Source organism: Macaca mulatta, chromosome 8 (genome assembly GCF_049350105.2).
Source record: "Macaca mulatta isolate MMU2019108-1 chromosome 8, T2T-MMU8v2.0, whole genome shotgun sequence".
Taxonomy (NCBI): Eukaryota; Metazoa; Chordata; class Mammalia; order Primates; family Cercopithecidae; genus Macaca; species Macaca mulatta.
Window position 1 is genome coordinate 154,073,286 of NC_133413.1, and position 16,250 is coordinate 154,089,535.

The 16,250-nt window shown below is 56.4% G+C and overlaps 1 protein-coding gene and 1 long non-coding RNA gene across 8 annotated transcripts; one reads left to right on the forward strand and one right to left on the reverse strand.

Moving 5' to 3' along the window:
* The first annotated feature begins 6,624 nt into the window (after positions 1-6,624).
* MAPK15 (mitogen-activated protein kinase 15) lies at positions 6,625-15,518 on the forward strand. Of its 7 annotated transcripts, XM_077944503.1 has the most exons (16): positions 6,625-6,995; positions 7,489-7,579; positions 7,875-7,949; positions 8,851-8,943; positions 10,696-10,798; positions 11,192-11,304; positions 11,733-11,863; positions 11,959-12,122; positions 12,309-12,448; positions 13,216-13,273; positions 13,669-13,806; positions 13,965-14,070; positions 14,315-14,495; positions 14,623-14,747; positions 14,826-14,954; positions 15,135-15,518. In XM_077944503.1, the coding sequence occupies exons 6-16, from the start codon at positions 11,301-11,303 to the stop codon at positions 15,309-15,311; spliced, it is 1,353 nt and encodes a 450-aa protein (XP_077800629.1). In that variant the 5' UTR covers positions 6,625-6,995; positions 7,489-7,579; positions 7,875-7,949; positions 8,851-8,943; positions 10,696-10,798; positions 11,192-11,300; the 3' UTR covers positions 15,312-15,518. The 7 variants fall into 7 exon arrangements, with proteins under 7 accessions (XP_077800629.1, XP_015001639.2, XP_077800626.1 ...); XM_015146153.3 differs by lacking the exons at positions 6,625-6,995; positions 7,489-7,579; positions 7,875-7,949 and adding an exon at positions 11,049-11,078 and having other exon boundaries at positions 8,747-8,943; positions 10,696-10,794; positions 11,214-11,304; XM_077944500.1 differs by lacking the exons at positions 6,625-6,995; positions 7,489-7,579; positions 7,875-7,949 and having other exon boundaries at positions 8,747-8,943; positions 10,696-10,794; positions 11,049-11,304.
* On the reverse strand, positions 13,659-16,155 carry LOC144330907 (uncharacterized). The gene is made up of 4 exons (XR_013397547.1): positions 16,016-16,155; positions 15,765-15,805; positions 13,947-14,044; positions 13,659-13,794 (listed from the first exon to the last, which is right to left on the reverse strand). It is a non-coding gene; the product is annotated as an uncharacterized LOC144330907 (long non-coding RNA).
* Positions 16,156-16,250: the final 95 nt, after the last annotated feature.

Genomic DNA, 16,250 nt, shown 5'->3' on the forward strand with positions numbered 1-16,250 from the left:
GCAAGGGTGTTTGAGACAAAGACCCTGCCCCCATGGCCAGGTACCTGAGAACCCATGCCAGATCCACATAAGGCTCTTGGTCAGCCCCGGATGGAAGCTCCAGTCCCAGGCCGGGACATGCATCAGCTCCCACGCCCACGGTTGTCCCAGAGAAAGCGCTCTGCCCTCCCCCTGTCCACACCACGAGGGCCATGGCTGCACTGCCGCACCTCTGCAGGTATGAGCACGAGGCCCCAGCCAGCAGGCCCTGACCAGGTCATTCCTGATCATCCATAACCAGGGCAGTGGGGGACTGGGGTGTGGTCCAGGTGGGCCTGCATGGGGCCCCTTCAGAGTCATCTACCTCTGTGAGGAAGAGGATGGTCAAAGGAGGGTGTCCAGGGTCCAAAGCCCCTACACAGGCTTCAGTGATGACACCTGCACCCAGCTCCAGAGACATCCCTGAGAGGCAGCCATCAGGGGTGCCCAGCTAAAGACACGCCTCCTTGGGGACCCTCATTTCTGAGTCCATGCCTCCAGATGCATGATCTCAGAGAAAACCACATCCGAAACTGGCGTGTGTCCCCACTGGAGGGGCTCAGGTAAATGACTGGAGTGACCAGGGGGCTGGGCCTGGGGTACCTAGGTCTATAGCCTACACTGGAGAAGGAGAGAGGGGAGGCTTGGGGTACCCGGGTCTATAGCCAATATCTGGAGCAGGAGAGAGGAGAGACCTGGGGTACCTGGGTCTATAGCCCAGGCCCAGAGCAGGAGAGAGGAGAGATCTGGGGTACCTGAGTCTGTAGCCCACACCCAGAGCAGGAGACAGGGGAGAGCTGGGGTACCTGTACCTGTACCTCAGGTACAGTATCTGAGTCTGTAGCCCACACCTGGAGCAGGAGAGAGGAGAGGGCCATTTGAGCAGGAGAGAGGAGAGGACCATTTGAGCAGGAGAGAGGAGAGGGCCATTTGAGCAGGAGAGAGGAGAGGACCATTTGAGCAGGAGAGAGGAGAGGACCATTTGAGCAGGAGAGAGGAGAGGGCCATTTTGGAGTCCACCAGCTAGCCCCAGTAGGACAGGGAGAGGCTGTGTATGAGATGGGATGGGTAGTGGGCCATGGCTGTGACATAGGAGGGGTCAGGGTGGTGATACCTTCTCAGACTGTGACACTCAGAGGCAAGGTAGGATCTCAGCCCACACAATGGCACACGGGTGGTGCCCTTATGGGAGAGGGCGGGGGCCGTGCATGGGGACTGTCACAGTTTGGGAGGTGGGGCCGGGGGAGTTTGGTTTCCTGGGTTACGGAATGCTGAGTGTGTGTGAAGTAACAGGCTCCAGCCACACTGTTTCACCGAGGCTGTGATCTGGGCCCCACCCTTGTGGCTTTGGGTCTTCTGGGTGATGACCTCCCCCTAGACCTCACCCATGATTTCCCCATGGATTGGCTAAAACTTCAGTGCAAGGTCCAGCTCAATAACGCACCCAAAATAAAGCTAAAAGTTACAACCGCATGCGACAAAACTTATCATGACTTAGCCCGGGCGCAGTGGCTTATGCCTGTAATCCCAGCACTTTGGGAGGCCGAAGCGGGCAGATCACATGAGGTCAGGAGTTCGAGACCAGCCTGGCCAACATGGTGAAACCCCGTCTCTACCGAAAATACAAAAATTAGCAGGATGTGGTGGCACGCCCCTTAGTCCCAGCTACTCAGGAGACTGAGGCAGGAGAATCATTTGAACCCAGGAGGTAGAGGTTGCAGTGAGCTGAGATTGTACCACTGCACTCTAGTCTGGGTGACAGAGCAAGACTCCATCTCAGTAAATAAATAAGTAAAATAAATTATAAAAAAACTTATTGTGGCTTATTGTCAGATAAATTTGACTAACAAATGCTGAGAAAAAATAATCTTGACAAAATTTATATCGGCAAGAATATCTGGACAAGGGAAAGTTGGACTTGGTTGAAATAGTGCCCCCAAGAGAAACTACACAATAACAGATTTTTTTTTTTTTTTTGAGACGGAGTCTCGCTCTGTCACCCAGGCTGGAGTGCAGTGGCGCAATCTCGGCTCACTGCAAGCTCCGCCTCCCGGGTTCACGCCATTCTCTGGCCTCAGCCTCCCGAGTAGCTGGGACTACAGGCGCCCACAACCGCGCCCAGCTAATTTTTTGTATTTTTAGTAGAGACGGGGTTTCACCGTGGTCTCGATCTCCTGACCTTGTGATCCGCCCGCCTCGGCCTTCCAAAGTGCTGGGATTACAGGCGTGAGCCACCGCGCCCGGCCACAATAACAGATTTTTAAAAATCCAACTAGGCCGGGCGTGGTGGCTCACACCTGTAATCCCAGCACTTTGGGAGGCCTCGGTGGGCAGATGATGAGGTCAGGAGATCGAGACCATCCTGGCTAACACGGTGAAACCCCGTCTCTACTAAAAATACAAAAAATTAGCCGGGTGTGGTGGTGGGCGCCTGTAGTCCTAGCTACTCAGGAGGCTGAGGCAGGAGAATGGTGTGAACCCGGGAGGCGGAGCTTGCAGTGAGCCGAGATCGTGCCACTGCACTCCAGCCTGGGCGACAGAGCGAAACTCTGTCTCAAAAAAAAAAAAAAAAAAAATCTGACTAGGTTGGGCATGGTGGCTCACGCCTGTAATCCTACCACTTTGGGAGGCCAAGGCGGGTGGATCACGAGGTCAGGAGTTCAAGACCTGCCTGGCCAAGATGGTGAAACCCTGTCTCTATTAAAAATATAAAAATTAGCTGGGTGTGGTGGTGGGTGCCTGTAATCCCAGCTACTTGGGAGGCTGAGGCAAGGAATTGCTTGAACCAGGGAGGTGGAGGTTGCAGTGAGACGAGATCGTTTCACTGCATTCCAGCCTGGACGACAGAGTGAGACTCCATCTCAAAAAAAAAAAAATCCAACTAGGCTGGACATGGTGGCTCATGCCTGTAATCCTAACGCTTTGAGAGGCCAAGGCAGGTAGATCACCTGAGGTCAGGCATTCAAGACCAGCTTGGGCAACATGGTGAAACCCTGTTTCTACTAAAAGTACAAAAATAAATAAATTAATTAATTAAATTAAATACAAATTAGCCAGGTGTGGTGGTGGGCGCCTATAATCCCAGCTACTCAGAAGGCTGAGGCAGCAGAATTGCTTGAACCCAGGAGGCGGAGGTTGCAGTGAGCCGAGATCACACCACTGCACTCCAGCGTGGGTGACAAGAGCAAAACTCCATCTCAATAAAATAAATAAATAGATAATCCAACTGGCCTAGGCGCAGCAGCTCACACCTGCAAATCCAGCACTTTGGGAGGCCAAAGTGGGCAGATCACTGAGGCCAGGAGTTTGAGACCAGCCTGGGCAACATGGCAAAACTCCATCTCTACTTTAAAAAAAAAAAAAAAATTCCAGGCGTGGTGGTACGTGCCTGTAATTCCAGCTACTCAGGAGGCTGAGGCAGCAGAATTTCTTGAATCGGGAGGCAGATGTTGCAGTGAGCTAAGATTGCGCACTATACTCCAGCTTGGGTAACAGAATGAGACTCTGTCTCAAAAATCAACAGCGGCCGGGCCTGGTAGCTCACGCCTATAATCCCAGCACTTTGGGAGGCTGAGGCAGGTGGATCACGAGGTCAGGAGATCGAGACCATCCTGGCCAACATGGTGAAACTCCGTCTCTACTAAAAATACAAAAATTAGCTGGGTGTGGTGGCGGGCGCCTGTAGTCCCAGCTACTCGGGAAGCTGAGGCAGGAGAATCTCTTGACCCCAGGAGGTGGAGGCTGTGGTGAGCTGAGATCGCCCCACTGCACTCCAGCCTGGGCGACAGAGTGAGACTCCATCTCAGAAACAACAACAAAACCCACCCAACTAATGGATAAATCAAATGTCTCCTGGAAAGTGTATATGGGAAATAATAAACCCCAGTGAAAATAACTGCAGTAAAATGAAAAAGGGAAACAGAAAAAGTTGGAAATGGTTTAATTTTGCTGGGTAGGAAACTGATTTAATAATTCAGGGTAGTAACGTTCACTCTAAAGAATTCTTTTTTGCTGACAGTTCACTGGTGTTGGTGTAATTCTGCCTATGGGGCCATTCTCAGAGGCAGAATGACAGGGTCAGGACTTCCTCTCCTTGGGGTTCCCCAGGGAAGGTGAAGAATGGGGGTGCTGGCCTGCCGGTCCTCACCTCTGTTGGCACTGGGGGTGGCTGGGCTTCCTCGCTGCCCCTGGCAGCCGCATCCCAGCCAACCTGAGCTGCTCTGCAGTCTCCGAAGAACCAGCTCTTCTCCATCAGTTCTGCCAAGGCTCCTGCTACCCACTGGCAATTCCTGAATTCAGAACTGTCAGTTGCCTTCCAAGCCTTGCTTTGGGGACATCCTCCATATTCTCATACATTAGGATTTCATTATCTTTCAGTACAAAATTGTTTCTAGTTTACCTTATGATTTCTTTGACTTATTGTTTATTTGGAAGTGTGTTGTTTAATCTTGAAATATTTGGGGATATTCCAAATGTCTTTCTGTTATTTATTTCTAATCCAATTTTGTGGGATCAGAGAACATAATTTACATGATTTCAATTCCCTTTTTTTTTTTTTCAAGACGGAGTCTTGCTGTGTCACCCAGGCTGGAGTGCAGTGGTGTGATCTCGGCTCAATGCAACCTCTGCCTCCAGGATTCAAGCAATTCTCCTGCCTCAGCATCCCCAATAGCTGGGATTACAGGCACACGCCACCATGCCCAGCTAATTCTTGTATTCTTAGAAGAGATGAGGTTTTACCATGTTGACCAGGCTGGTCTCGAACTCTTGATCTCGTGATCCGCCTGCCTTGGCCTCCCAAAGTGCTGGGATTACAGGTGTGAGCCATCGTACCCGGCCCAGATTTCAATTATTTTACATTTGTTAAACTTTGTTTTATGGTACTTTGAATGTGGTTTATCTTGCTAAATGTAGCAAGGAATACACACTTGAAAATAAGGTGTATTCCACCACATTATGGAGGCCTTGTCTTCCGAATGTCCAGTGGTTGCCCTGGATGATAATGTTGCTCAGGTCCACTGCATCTTTATTTTCTGCTTACCTGTTCCAGCAATTACTGACAGAGGAGTGTTAAATTCTCCGCCTGTAATTGTGGGTTTGATGGTTTCTCCTTTCAGTGATGGCAGGCTTGCTTTATATATATTAGGTGCATATACGTTCAGAATTATAGTATTCTTGATAAATGGAAACTTTTATCCTAACAAATTATTCTTCTTTATCTCTGGTAATATCCCATGCCCTGGCAAATATTTTGCCAGATATTAATATAACTACTAAAGTTTTCTTATGATTAGTGTTTACATGGTATATCCTTTTCCGTCCTTTTTACTATGCCTTTATAGTTGAAGTATATTTATGCCTGGGCAATATAGAAGATTCTGTCCTACAAAAACTTTTTTTTTTTTATTTTTTGAGACAGAGTCTCACTCCATCACCCAGGCTTGAGTGCAGGGGCACAATCTCAGTTCACTGCAACCTCCACCTCCTGGATTCAAGCAATTTCTCGTGCCTCAGCCTCTCAAGTAGCTGGAATTACAGGTGCGCACCACCACACCTGGCTAATTTTTGTATTTTTGGTAGAGATGGGTTTTTGCCATGTTGGCCAGGCTGGTCTCAAACTCATGATCTCAAGTGATCCACTCACCTCAGCCTCTCAAAGTGCTGGGATTATAGGCATGAGCCACCATGCCTGGACTCTACAAAAAATTAAAAATTAGCTGAGCACGGTGGCCTGAGCCTGTGGTACCAGCTACTCAAAAGGCTGAAGTCGGAGGATCGTTTCAGCCCAGGAGGCAGAGGTTGCAATGAGCTGAGATCACACCACTGCACCCCAGCCTGGATGACAGAGCGAGACCCTGTCTCAAAAAATGATAATGATAATAATAAGGGGCATATCTTGTATAACTGCATAACATGTAACTATTATATGTATTATGTTTAGAATTTTTTTTTGAGATGGAGTTTTGCTCTTGTTGCCCAGGTTGGAGTGCAGTGGTGCCATCTTGGCTCAGTGCAATGTCCACCTCCCGGGTTCAAGTGATTCTCCTGCCTCAGCCTCCCAAGTAGCTGAGATTACAGGCATGTGCCACCGTGCCTGGCTAGTTTTTATATTTTCAGTAGAGGCAGGGTTTCGGCATATCTGGCGAGGCTGGTCTCAAACTCCTGACCTCAAGTGATCCACCTGCCTGGGCCTCCCAAAGTGCTGAGATTACAGGCGTGAGCCACCGGGCCTGGCCTATAATTTTACAAACATAATAATTTTGTATAATGAAGGCATATTTGTGTATTTAAATTTTTTAAAAATAAGGTCATATAATCTCCGCCTTTTTATTGGAGTATTTAGACCATTTATATATGATGTAATAATTAAGAGCGCCTCTGCCCAGCTGCCAACCGGCTGGGAATTGAGGAGCGCCTCTGCCCGGCCACCGCCCCATCCGGGAAGTGAGCAGCGCCTCTGCCCGGCCACCGCCCCATCCGGGAAGTGAGCAGCGCCTCTGCCCGGCCACCGCCCCGTCCGGGAAGTGAGCAGCGCCTCTGCCCGGCCTCCCTGTCTGGGAAGTGAGGAGCACCTCTGCCCGGCCTCCCTGTCTGGGAAGTGAGCAGCACCTCTGCCCGGCCACCGCCCCGTCCGGGAAGTGAGCAGCGCCTCTGCCCGGCCTCCCTGTCTGGGAAGTGAGGAGCACCTCTGCCCGGCCTCCCTGTCTGGGAAGTGAGCAGCACCTCTGCCTGGCCACCGCCCCGTCCGGGAAGTGAGCAGCACCTCTGCCCGGCCACCGCCCCGTCCGGGAAGTGAGCAGCGCCTCTGCCCGGCCTCCCTGTCTGGGAAGTGAGGAGCGCCTCTGCCTGGCCGCCGTGCAACCTTCCAAGTGTGAAGTGACAGCCTTGTGTGTGATCTTTTCTGTCTTCCCCAAGTTTGAACTTTCGACATTAAAGTTTACCTTTTAGTTAAAAATAATAATAATAAAAATAAAATGGTAAGTTTTAAGTCAACCATCTTTTTTTTTTTTTTTTCTTTGAGACGGAGTCTCACTCTGTCGCCCAGGCTGGAGTGCAGTGGTGCAATCTCGGCTCACTGCAACCTCTGCCTCCTGGGTTCAAGCAATTCTCCTGCCTCAGCCTCCCTAGTAGCTGGGATTACGGACGCACGCCACCATGCCCAGCTAATTTTTCTATTTTTAGTAGAAACAAGGTTTCACCATATTGGCCAGGCTAGTCTCAAACTCCTGTGATCCACCTACCTTGGCCTCCCAAAGTGCTGAGATTACAAGCGTGAGTCACTGCACCCGGCCTTTTTTTTTTGAGAAGGAGTCTTGTTCTGTTGCCAGGCTGGAGTTCAGTAGGGCGATCTTGGCTCACTGCAACCTCTGCCTCCTAAGTTCAAGTGATTCTCCTACCTTAGCCTCCCAAACAGCTGGGACTACAGGCATGCCCCACCACGCCCAGCTAATTTTTTTGTGTTTTTAATAGAGATGAGGTTTCACCATGTTGGCCAGGATGGTTTCGATCTCCTGATCTCATGATCCACCTGCCTCGGCCTCCCAGAGTGCTGGGATTATAGGTATGAGCCACCACACCCGGTCCTGCTATTTGTTTTCTGCTGGTCTTATCTATTCTTTGTTCCTTTTCCTTCTTTTCCTGAATTCTTTTTGAGCAAGTAGTTCGTTGTGGTTGTTGTTTGAGACAGGGTCTGGCACTGTCATCCAGGCCGGAGTGCAGTGGCGCAATCCGGGCTCACTGCAACCTCTGCCTCCCGGCTCAAGTGATCCTCCTGCCTCAGCCTCCCAAGTAGCTGGGACAACAGGCTCATGTCACCAAACCCAGCTAATTTTCCTTTTTTTTTTTTTTTTAAATAGAAATGAGGTTTTATGTTGCCGAAGCTGGTCTCCAACTCCTGAGTTCAAGCCATCTGCCCTCCTTGGCCTCCCAAGGTGCTGAGATTACAGGCGTGAACTACTGTGCCTGGCTATAAGTAGTTTTTAATATTCTGTTCTATCTAGATAATGGGCTTATCAGCTATATCTCTTTATTTTATTTTATTGTATTGTATTTTATTTTATTTTATTTTATTTTATTTTATTTTATTTTATTTATTTTTGTGACTGAGTCTCTTTCTGTCACCCAGGCTGGAGTGCAGTGACTCGATCTGGGCTCACTGCAACCTCCGCCTTCCGAATTCAAGCGATTATCCTGCCTTAGCCTCCCGAGTAGGTGGAATTACAAGCGCGCCACCACGCTCGTCTAATTTTTGTATTTTGAGTGGAGACGGGGCTTCACCACGTTGGCCAGGCTGGTCTTGAACTCCTGACCTCCGGTGATCCGCCCGCCTCGGCCTCCCAAAGTTTTGGGATTACAGGCGTGAGCCACCGTGCCCTGCCCAAATAATATTATATTATTAATACTTCACATGTAACTTAAGAACCTTACAATATAGATTCTCATATGTTATTCTGTAACAGTATAAATGTGTATTTCCATTATCCCCCTTCACTTTTGCTATTGGTGTCATGCATTTTACTTCTACAAGTTATAGAGTTCACAACAGATTGTTATGATTTCTACTTTAGTCAACCGAGCTGGGCGTGGTTCTGCGAGGAGACTGGCGGGGCGCACAGAGGGGCGGGGCGCACTGTGGGGCGGAGCGCACAGAGGGGCGGGGCGCACAGAGGGGCGGGGCCACTGTGGGGCGGGGCCGGGCCTGGGGGGAGGTGGGGGGGCCACTGTGGGGCGGAGCCGGGGCCTGCCGGGGGGTGGGAAGAGGGGGTGTTGGGAGGGGCGCCCCGAGGGGCGGGGCCGGGCCGGCGTCGGTTCCCACGGCAACCGACTCCACAGTAAGGCCCCGCGGGCGTCCTGGCCGCCATGTGCAGCGCAGTGGACCCTCGCATCGTCCGGAGATACGTACTCAGGCGGCAGCTCGGGCAAGGGGTGAGTGCCTGGTGGTGCGTCCGCCCTCCGAGGGGCACCGCAGATCTGCGGAGAGAGGACCTGCGGGGCGTGGCCGGTCCCCTCGGAGGCCTGTTCCGTCACACACTGGCGTCCTGCCTCCTCCGTAGACGGGAGGGGTGATCTGGAGCCTCTTGGTGCCTCAGTTTCCTCATGGGGTAACACGATCCCGACTCCCAAGAACCTGGCTCCTGGAGGCAGGTGACATCCAGGGCCCCCAGCGGCCTCAGGCGGAGGGATCCTGGCGCCCCGCTCCCCACGCGCCCACAGTCGCCGCTTCCGGGGGCCACAGGACGCTCTGGGGAGGCTGGGCCCGCGCCTGGGTCACTGAGAGGGAGGGCGGACCCCAGGCTCAAGAGCGCAAGGGCAAGGCCCGAGAAGGGCCTGACTGGGTATGGGGTGGGCGCAGAGCGAAGGCCAGAGCCTTCTGTATCCGTGTGCGTGTGTGAGCATGTGGGCCTGTGTGTGTGTGCGTGGGCGGGTGGGGGGTGTTCCAGGGTGCCATGGGGAGGGGAGGGAGAGCCTTCCAGGCAGTGCAGAGAGCAAGTGCGTAGCCCCAGTGCAGGGTTGTGTGTGCCACTGGATAGGAGTAGCCCCAGCGCAGGGTTGTGTGTGCCACTGGATAGGAGTAGCCCCAGCGCAGGGTTGTGTGTGCCACTGGATAGGAGTAGCCCCAGCGCAGGGTTGTGTGTGCCACTGGATAGGAGTAGCCCCAGCGCAGGGTTGTGTGTGCCACTGGATAGGAGTAGCCCCAGCGCAGGGTTGTGTGTGCCACTGGATAGGAGTAGCCCCAGCGCAGGGTTGTGTGTGCCACTGGATAGGAGTAGCCCCAGCGCAGGGTTGTGTGTGCCACTGGATAGGAGTAGCCCCAGCGCAGGGTTGTGTGTGCCACTGGATAGGAGTAGCCCCAGCGCAGGGTTGTGTGTGCCACTGGATAGGAGTAGCCCCAGCGCAGGGTTGTGTGTGCCACTGGATAGGAGTAGCCCCAGCGCAGGGTTGTGTGTGCCACTGGATAGGAGTAGCCCCAGCGCAGGGTTGTGTGTGCCACTGGATAGGAGTAGCCCCAGCGCAGGGTTGTGTGTGCCACTGGATAGGAGACGGAGAGAGACAGGTGAATGGTGAGGGTCCGGTCGTGTGGGGGCTTTGGGGAACTTCCCAGACTTTGGTTTTTACTGTTGCTGACGCTGGGAGCTGTAGCAGCTGCTGGTGTCACTTTACAAGGCCCACTCCTGTGTTGAGGACCCACTATGGGTGAGCACAGGAGTGGCAGACAGAGATGAGTTAAGGGGTTAGCATAGCCACCCAGTGAGAGACGTCAGAGGCTGGGACCAGGATGGGGGCAGAGGAGACAGCGGCAAGGGCTAGATTCTGGAGGAATCTGAAGGTGGGGCCAAGAGGATTGGGGGTAGATGGGGTGTGAGAGAAAGGGAGGGAGAGCGCCTGGGCGGCTGGAGGGATGGTAGGGCATCCCCGAGCTTCATTTCCTGCCCAGACGCTCCCCTCTGTGGCCTCCTTTCCTCCGGGGCCTCGCCAGCTCTCACCCTCCCTCCACTCTACCTCCCTCCTCTGGAAGATGTCGGAGTCTAGGGCAGCCTGCAGTTGCAGAAGCCCACACTCCATCCCCTCTCGGGACCCAGGATGGGAAGGAGGAGCCTCATGTCTGTAGGGACAATCTGGGTGGGTAGGGGATGGCGGGGCAAGGGCCTGGCCCTGTATGATGGCACTCCTTCCCAGGCCTACGGCATTGTGTGGAAGGCAGTGGACCGAAGGACTGGTGAGGTGGTGGCCATCAAGAAAATCTTTGATGCTTTTAGGGATAAGACAGATGCCCAGGTGAGTGTGTGGGGAGAAGCGCAGGAGAGGATGGGGGCTGGGAGGGGCAGCCCCTTGCCCTGGTGCCTGGAAGCTCCGGTGGGAGCTGGAGCCCGGTCATAGCAGATGTTCTGGCCTGTCTCAGAACACTGCCCCCTTGCCACGCCTGGTCTGGTGGGCATTGGGTGACAGACATCAGCTCCTTTGGGTCCTCTCAGGACAGGAGCTTCCTTCTTGCTCCGCCCACCCACACACCTGTGTTTCTGTCTCTTCAGAGAACATTCCGGGAAATCATGCTCCTCCAGGTGAGTGGCCTGGGCCCTCCAGCCCAGTCCCCTTCCCCAGGTACAGATCTCTCCAGACAGGAGAGAAACCCGGCTTCTTGGCCCCCAGAACACAGCCCCTCCTGGCCTTCCAGCCACCTCCAACTCTCTCCCCAGGAGTTTGGGGACCATCCCAATATCATCAGCCTCCTTGATGTGATCCGGGCAGAGAACGATAGGGACATTTACCTGGTGTTTGAGTTTATGGGTGAGTGAGGCCTCGGCCAGGGCCCCAGCCCCACCTCTGTCCTGTCCTTACGCCCTCTGCGTGTCCCTCTGCGGCCGGCCCACAGTGGCTTGCTCCCTCACCCTGTACCCTGGACTCAGGGACAGACAGCTGACCAGTGTCAGCCTCCAGAGCCAGCAGCGACCCCCTTCGTCCCACCTGCCCCAGGCTCCTGCTCCGACCACAGTTTGCAGTTGTGTTCTCCTTTTCCTTATTTTATGAAACAAGGGCAACGTGAAATAAAGTGTGAAAACTCCTGCAGACCCCACCGCTGTGCCCACAGGCAGTGCGCAGGATGGAGAAGCGGGGCGGCCAGGCCGTGGGCTGGTTCAAAATGGGACAGACCTGCCAGGTGCCCCTCTCCTACTCCCCCCAGGTTGCCCCCCCACCCTCTCACCCCCTCTCCGCAGACACTGACCTGAACGCAGTAATCCGGAAGGGCGGGCTGCTGCAGGATGTCCACGTGCGCTCCATCTTCTACCAGCTTCTGCAGGCCACCCGGTTCCTCCACTCGGGGCACGTTGTGCACCGGGACCAGAAGGTGTGGTCCCCCTGCCTCCAGCCCCCTGCTAGGCCACGTGGCCCAGCTCCTGGCCCCACCCAGCCCCAGGGCCTCAGCCTGCCTCCTCTCTGCAGCCGTCCAATGTGCTCCTGGATGCCAACTGCACAGTGAAGCTGTGTGACTTTGGTCTGGCCCGCTCCCTGGGCGACCTCCCTGAGGGGCCTGAAGACCAGGCCTTGACAGAGTACGTGGCCACACGCTGGTACCGAGCTCCGGAGGTGCTGCTGTCTTCACACCGGTAACAGCCGGACACCCCCAACCCACCCTCCACCTCCCTGCTGCCCTCCTGCCCAGCCAGGGCTCCCAGGCCTCCTGTACTCCCACCCTGCCTTGGTCCACAAGTGTCCCCCATTCACCCCCCTAGCAACCCCACCCCCACTTCTGCCTCTGGGTCTCTCCGTGCCTACACCCTTTCGTGCCCCAGGTACACCCTTGGGGTGGACATGTGGAGTCTGGGCTGTATCCTGGGGGAGATGCTGCGGGGGAGGCCCCTGTTTCCGGGCACGTCCACCCTCCACCAGCTGGAGCTGATCCTGGAGACCATCCCACCGCCATCCAAGGAGGGTGAGCCAGGTGGCTGGGGCTGGGCACCGGGAATGCTGCAGGTCAGATAGCACAGCTGTGGGGAGACAGCAGCTGACAGGCTAGGACTGTGCTGAGAGGAGGGACGGGGACAGGGAGGATCCAGAGGATGAGGCGGGAAGATCCAGAGGATGAGGCAGGAACCCCAGGAAGACCAACTGGTGATGGAGGCCCAGGAAGAGCTGCTGGCGGGGGGATGTGGGTAGGCAGCACCTGGCACAGTCACCATGAGAGCCAAGCAGTGACCATGAAGGGGCCAGCACGCTGGACAAGTTCCCCGAGGGATTCAGGTAGCAGGGGCAGGGACTGTCACTGTGCCGGGAGCTGGGGTGCGCCCAGAGAGCTGGGCGGGAGAGATTCAGGTGCTAGGGGAAGAGGTGGAGGAAGGCAGTGGTAGTGGGGCCATGGGGGTCACTCTTGAGGGTGGGGGCAAGAGGGAGCTGCACTCCCAGGTACATCTGCTTGTCCGGGTGGAGCCTCCTCATCCGTGGAGGTGGGCGCCAGTGTCCACCTGTGTGAGCACGCCCCAGGGCCAGGTGCCAGAGTGTGGAGCAGGGATTGTGAGCGGGTGCTCCCGTGCACAGGCTGGGTGGCACACCCTGGCGATGGTGTTTGAGCCCTGCCAGACAGCAGAAACCCTGTAGAGAGGCTGTGCTCCCTGGGGCTGGAAGAGACGGCTGGCCCCAGATACCCTGAGCCGCCCCAGTCTACCAGGTCTGCCTGGGTCACACCACCTTCTGCTGCCCCAGACCTCCTGGCTCTTGGCTCAGGCTGCCGTACCTCTGTGCTGCACCGCCTGGGGTCCCGGTGAGTGGGGGCACTTCGGTGAGGGTGAGAGGGTAGCCTGTCTCAAGGGAGCAGGGCCCCCTTCCTGCAAGGTTACTGGGTCCAATTTGTACCAGTTCAGATTCCACCTGCTTTCATGATGGCAGTCCCCAACCCAACAACTGTTGGCCACTCTGAAAGCAGGAGCCCCTGGTGGTGGTCCTAGAGGGTGGCCCGGAGGAGCTGTGCTAGGCGTGGAGAGGAGGGCACCAGGGGGCTGCAGGGGTCTCTCCACTGTGCAGGTCAGGCACAGGGGCACCTACCTAGACAGGACAGCAGGGAGGACCCCAGTTTCAAAGCTGAGCCCCACCCATGAATGTGGATCTGAGGAGGGGCCCTTGGGTCGGGCCCTGGATACGACACACGGCAGCCCACAGGCCACGACAGACGCTGGACGCCCTCCTACCGCCAGACACTTCCCCAGAGGCCTTGGACCTCCTTAGGCGACTCCTGGTGTTCACCCCAGACAAGCGGTTAAGCGCCACCCAGGCACTGCAGCACCCCTACGTGCAGAGGTGGGAGTGGGAGAGAGTCCCCTAAGTGCGGGGGACAGAGGTGGGGGCAGGAGAGAGCCAGCCCATGAGGGAGAGCCCCCGCAGCACGGACCCTGCAATGACAGCTTGAGGGGCTCCCTTGGCCACAGCCCAGGCCTCACCTCTCTGGCTCCCTGCAGGTTCCACTGCCCCAGTGATGAGTGGGCACGAAAGGTACATGTGCAGCTCCGGGCACGCGAAGGGGTCCAGCTCTCTGCGCCTGAGTACCGCAGCCGCGTCTATCAGGTGCTCCAGCTCGCGACCCCCATCATCCCCTGTCTACTGCACCCTGGAGGCCGCGACCCCCATCATCCCCTGTCTACTGCACCCTGGAGGCCGCGACCCCCATCATCCCCTGTCTACTGCACCCTGGAGGCCGCGACCCCCATCATCCCCTGTCTACTGCACCCTGGAGGCTGCCTCCGACGTTAGAGACCCCCAAACACCCATGCCCAGGCTGTGCCCTCTGAGCACCCTTCTCCTCTTGCAGATGATCCTGGAGTGCAAAGGCAGCAACGGCACCTCAAGAGAGAAGGGCCTGGAGGGTGTCTCCCCGTCCCAGGCACACCTGCACAAACCCAGAGCTGACCCGCAGCTGCCTTCCGGGACACCTGTGCAGGGCCCCAGACCCAGGCCTCAGAGTAGCCCGAGCCATGACCCCCCCGAGCACGGTGTGTGATCTTTGCTGGCTACCCACACTACCCACACAGAGCATGGCCCGGGCCCCTTCTGCCTGTGGCTGCCAACTGTGCGCAGCGTCGGGTTCCTGACTCTGGGGTTGACTTTCTGACTCCACAGAGTTCCCCCGTGCAGCCAAGAACACCCCCAGGCAGAACTCCGCTCCCACGCTCCAGCCTGCACTCCTAGGGAGTGGGGAAAGGCCCCCCGGGGCGAAGGAAGAGCCCCCCTTGACATTCTTGCTGGTAAGTCATGGTGGGGTGGGCACAAGAGGGACCCTTCCTCTGCACCTTTCTGTGACCCTGTGACATGGCCCTCCCCAGGAGAAGCCAGGCCGGAGGGGAGCTGCGCCTTCCCTGACCTCACAGGCTGCAGCTCAGGTGGCCAACCAGGCTCTGATCCGGGGTGACTGGAACCGGGGTGGTGGGGTGAGGGTGGCCAGCACACAACAGGTGAGCCCGGCCCAGTCTGCCCCCGTCCCCTCATCCTCCTCTTCCCCTCCTTTTCCCTCCCTTCCCCATCCTTCCCATTGCCCCTCCAATGTCCAGTTCAAATCTCTCGAGGACCTCAAGGCCTCCCCTCCACTGCACCCCCTCTGACACCCTCTTCATGTGACCCTCAACTACACACAGGTCCCTCCCCGGCGTCCTCCGGAGGCCCGGCCCGGCCGGAGGATGTTCAGCACCTCTGCCTTGCAGGGTGCCCAGGGGGCCGCCAGGGCTCTGCTTGGAGGCTACTCCCAAGCCTATGGGACTGTCTGCCACTCGGCACTGGGCCACCTGCCCCTGCTGGAGAGGCACCGTGTATGAGCTGCCCTACTCCCTTCACCTGGCCCCCTGTTCCTGCCCCGGCCCCTTCCCCAGACCCCTCCCCAATATCCTGCACCCCTTAGCCCTCCCTGCTTTGCCAGGCCACGTTGAAGTTCCAGGGAGCTCGCCTGGGTCTCCTCGGGGGAGCAGATGAGGGCCCTGCCCCAGCCCCAGTGACTTCCTCCAATAAAGTCATGTCTGCCCCCAGTCTGAGCAGCCATCGTTCCTCCCCTCCCCTCTGAGGTCACAGCATCCACTAGCTGGGGGGCCCGACCCCTTTCCTGGAGCCTCCACTCCTCTGAGGACCCCACCGCCCCTGTCCTGAAACCTCCACCCCAGAGCTCAGTGCCACCCGCCCCACTAGAGGCCCTGCCCACTCCACATCCCGCACTGGGCTTTTCCCTCTAGGTTTGCCTGGGGCAGCTTCCTGTCCTTGGTCCATCATTTTCCTACCTGCTGTGGCTTCAGGGTCCAGGCTGCCCCTCAGGGTGGTCCTGTGGGGTAGGGACCTAGGGTCACCTCATGGCCATGTTTGTGACTCTGAGCCAGAGGAGAGAAGGGGAGAAAGAAGGGGGCAGCCTCGCCCCTCCCCTGCTGTCAGGGATTGCAGCCTGCGCTCCCTCAGTACAGCCACTGCGCCTGATCTGTCTTCAGGTCTCTGTAGGTGAGGGTGGGAGACAGACATCTCGTGAGGTCAGGGTTACCTCCTCTTGTCACCCCCAGGCAAAGGCCCTGGTATGAGTTCAGGCCAGGGCTGTGCAGGGCTGCAGAGATCAAAGGGGCCCTGTGGACACAAAGCTGTGTCCTAGGGTGCCAGGTGTCCTCAGCTGCACCTGCCCCTGGGTTGGGGCTGGAACACAGGAAGGCAGCTGGAAAGTTCGCAGGCTGGGAGGAGCTCACAGTCTAAAGGGCGCAGCCTGTGCTGTCGGTGGGGGGGTT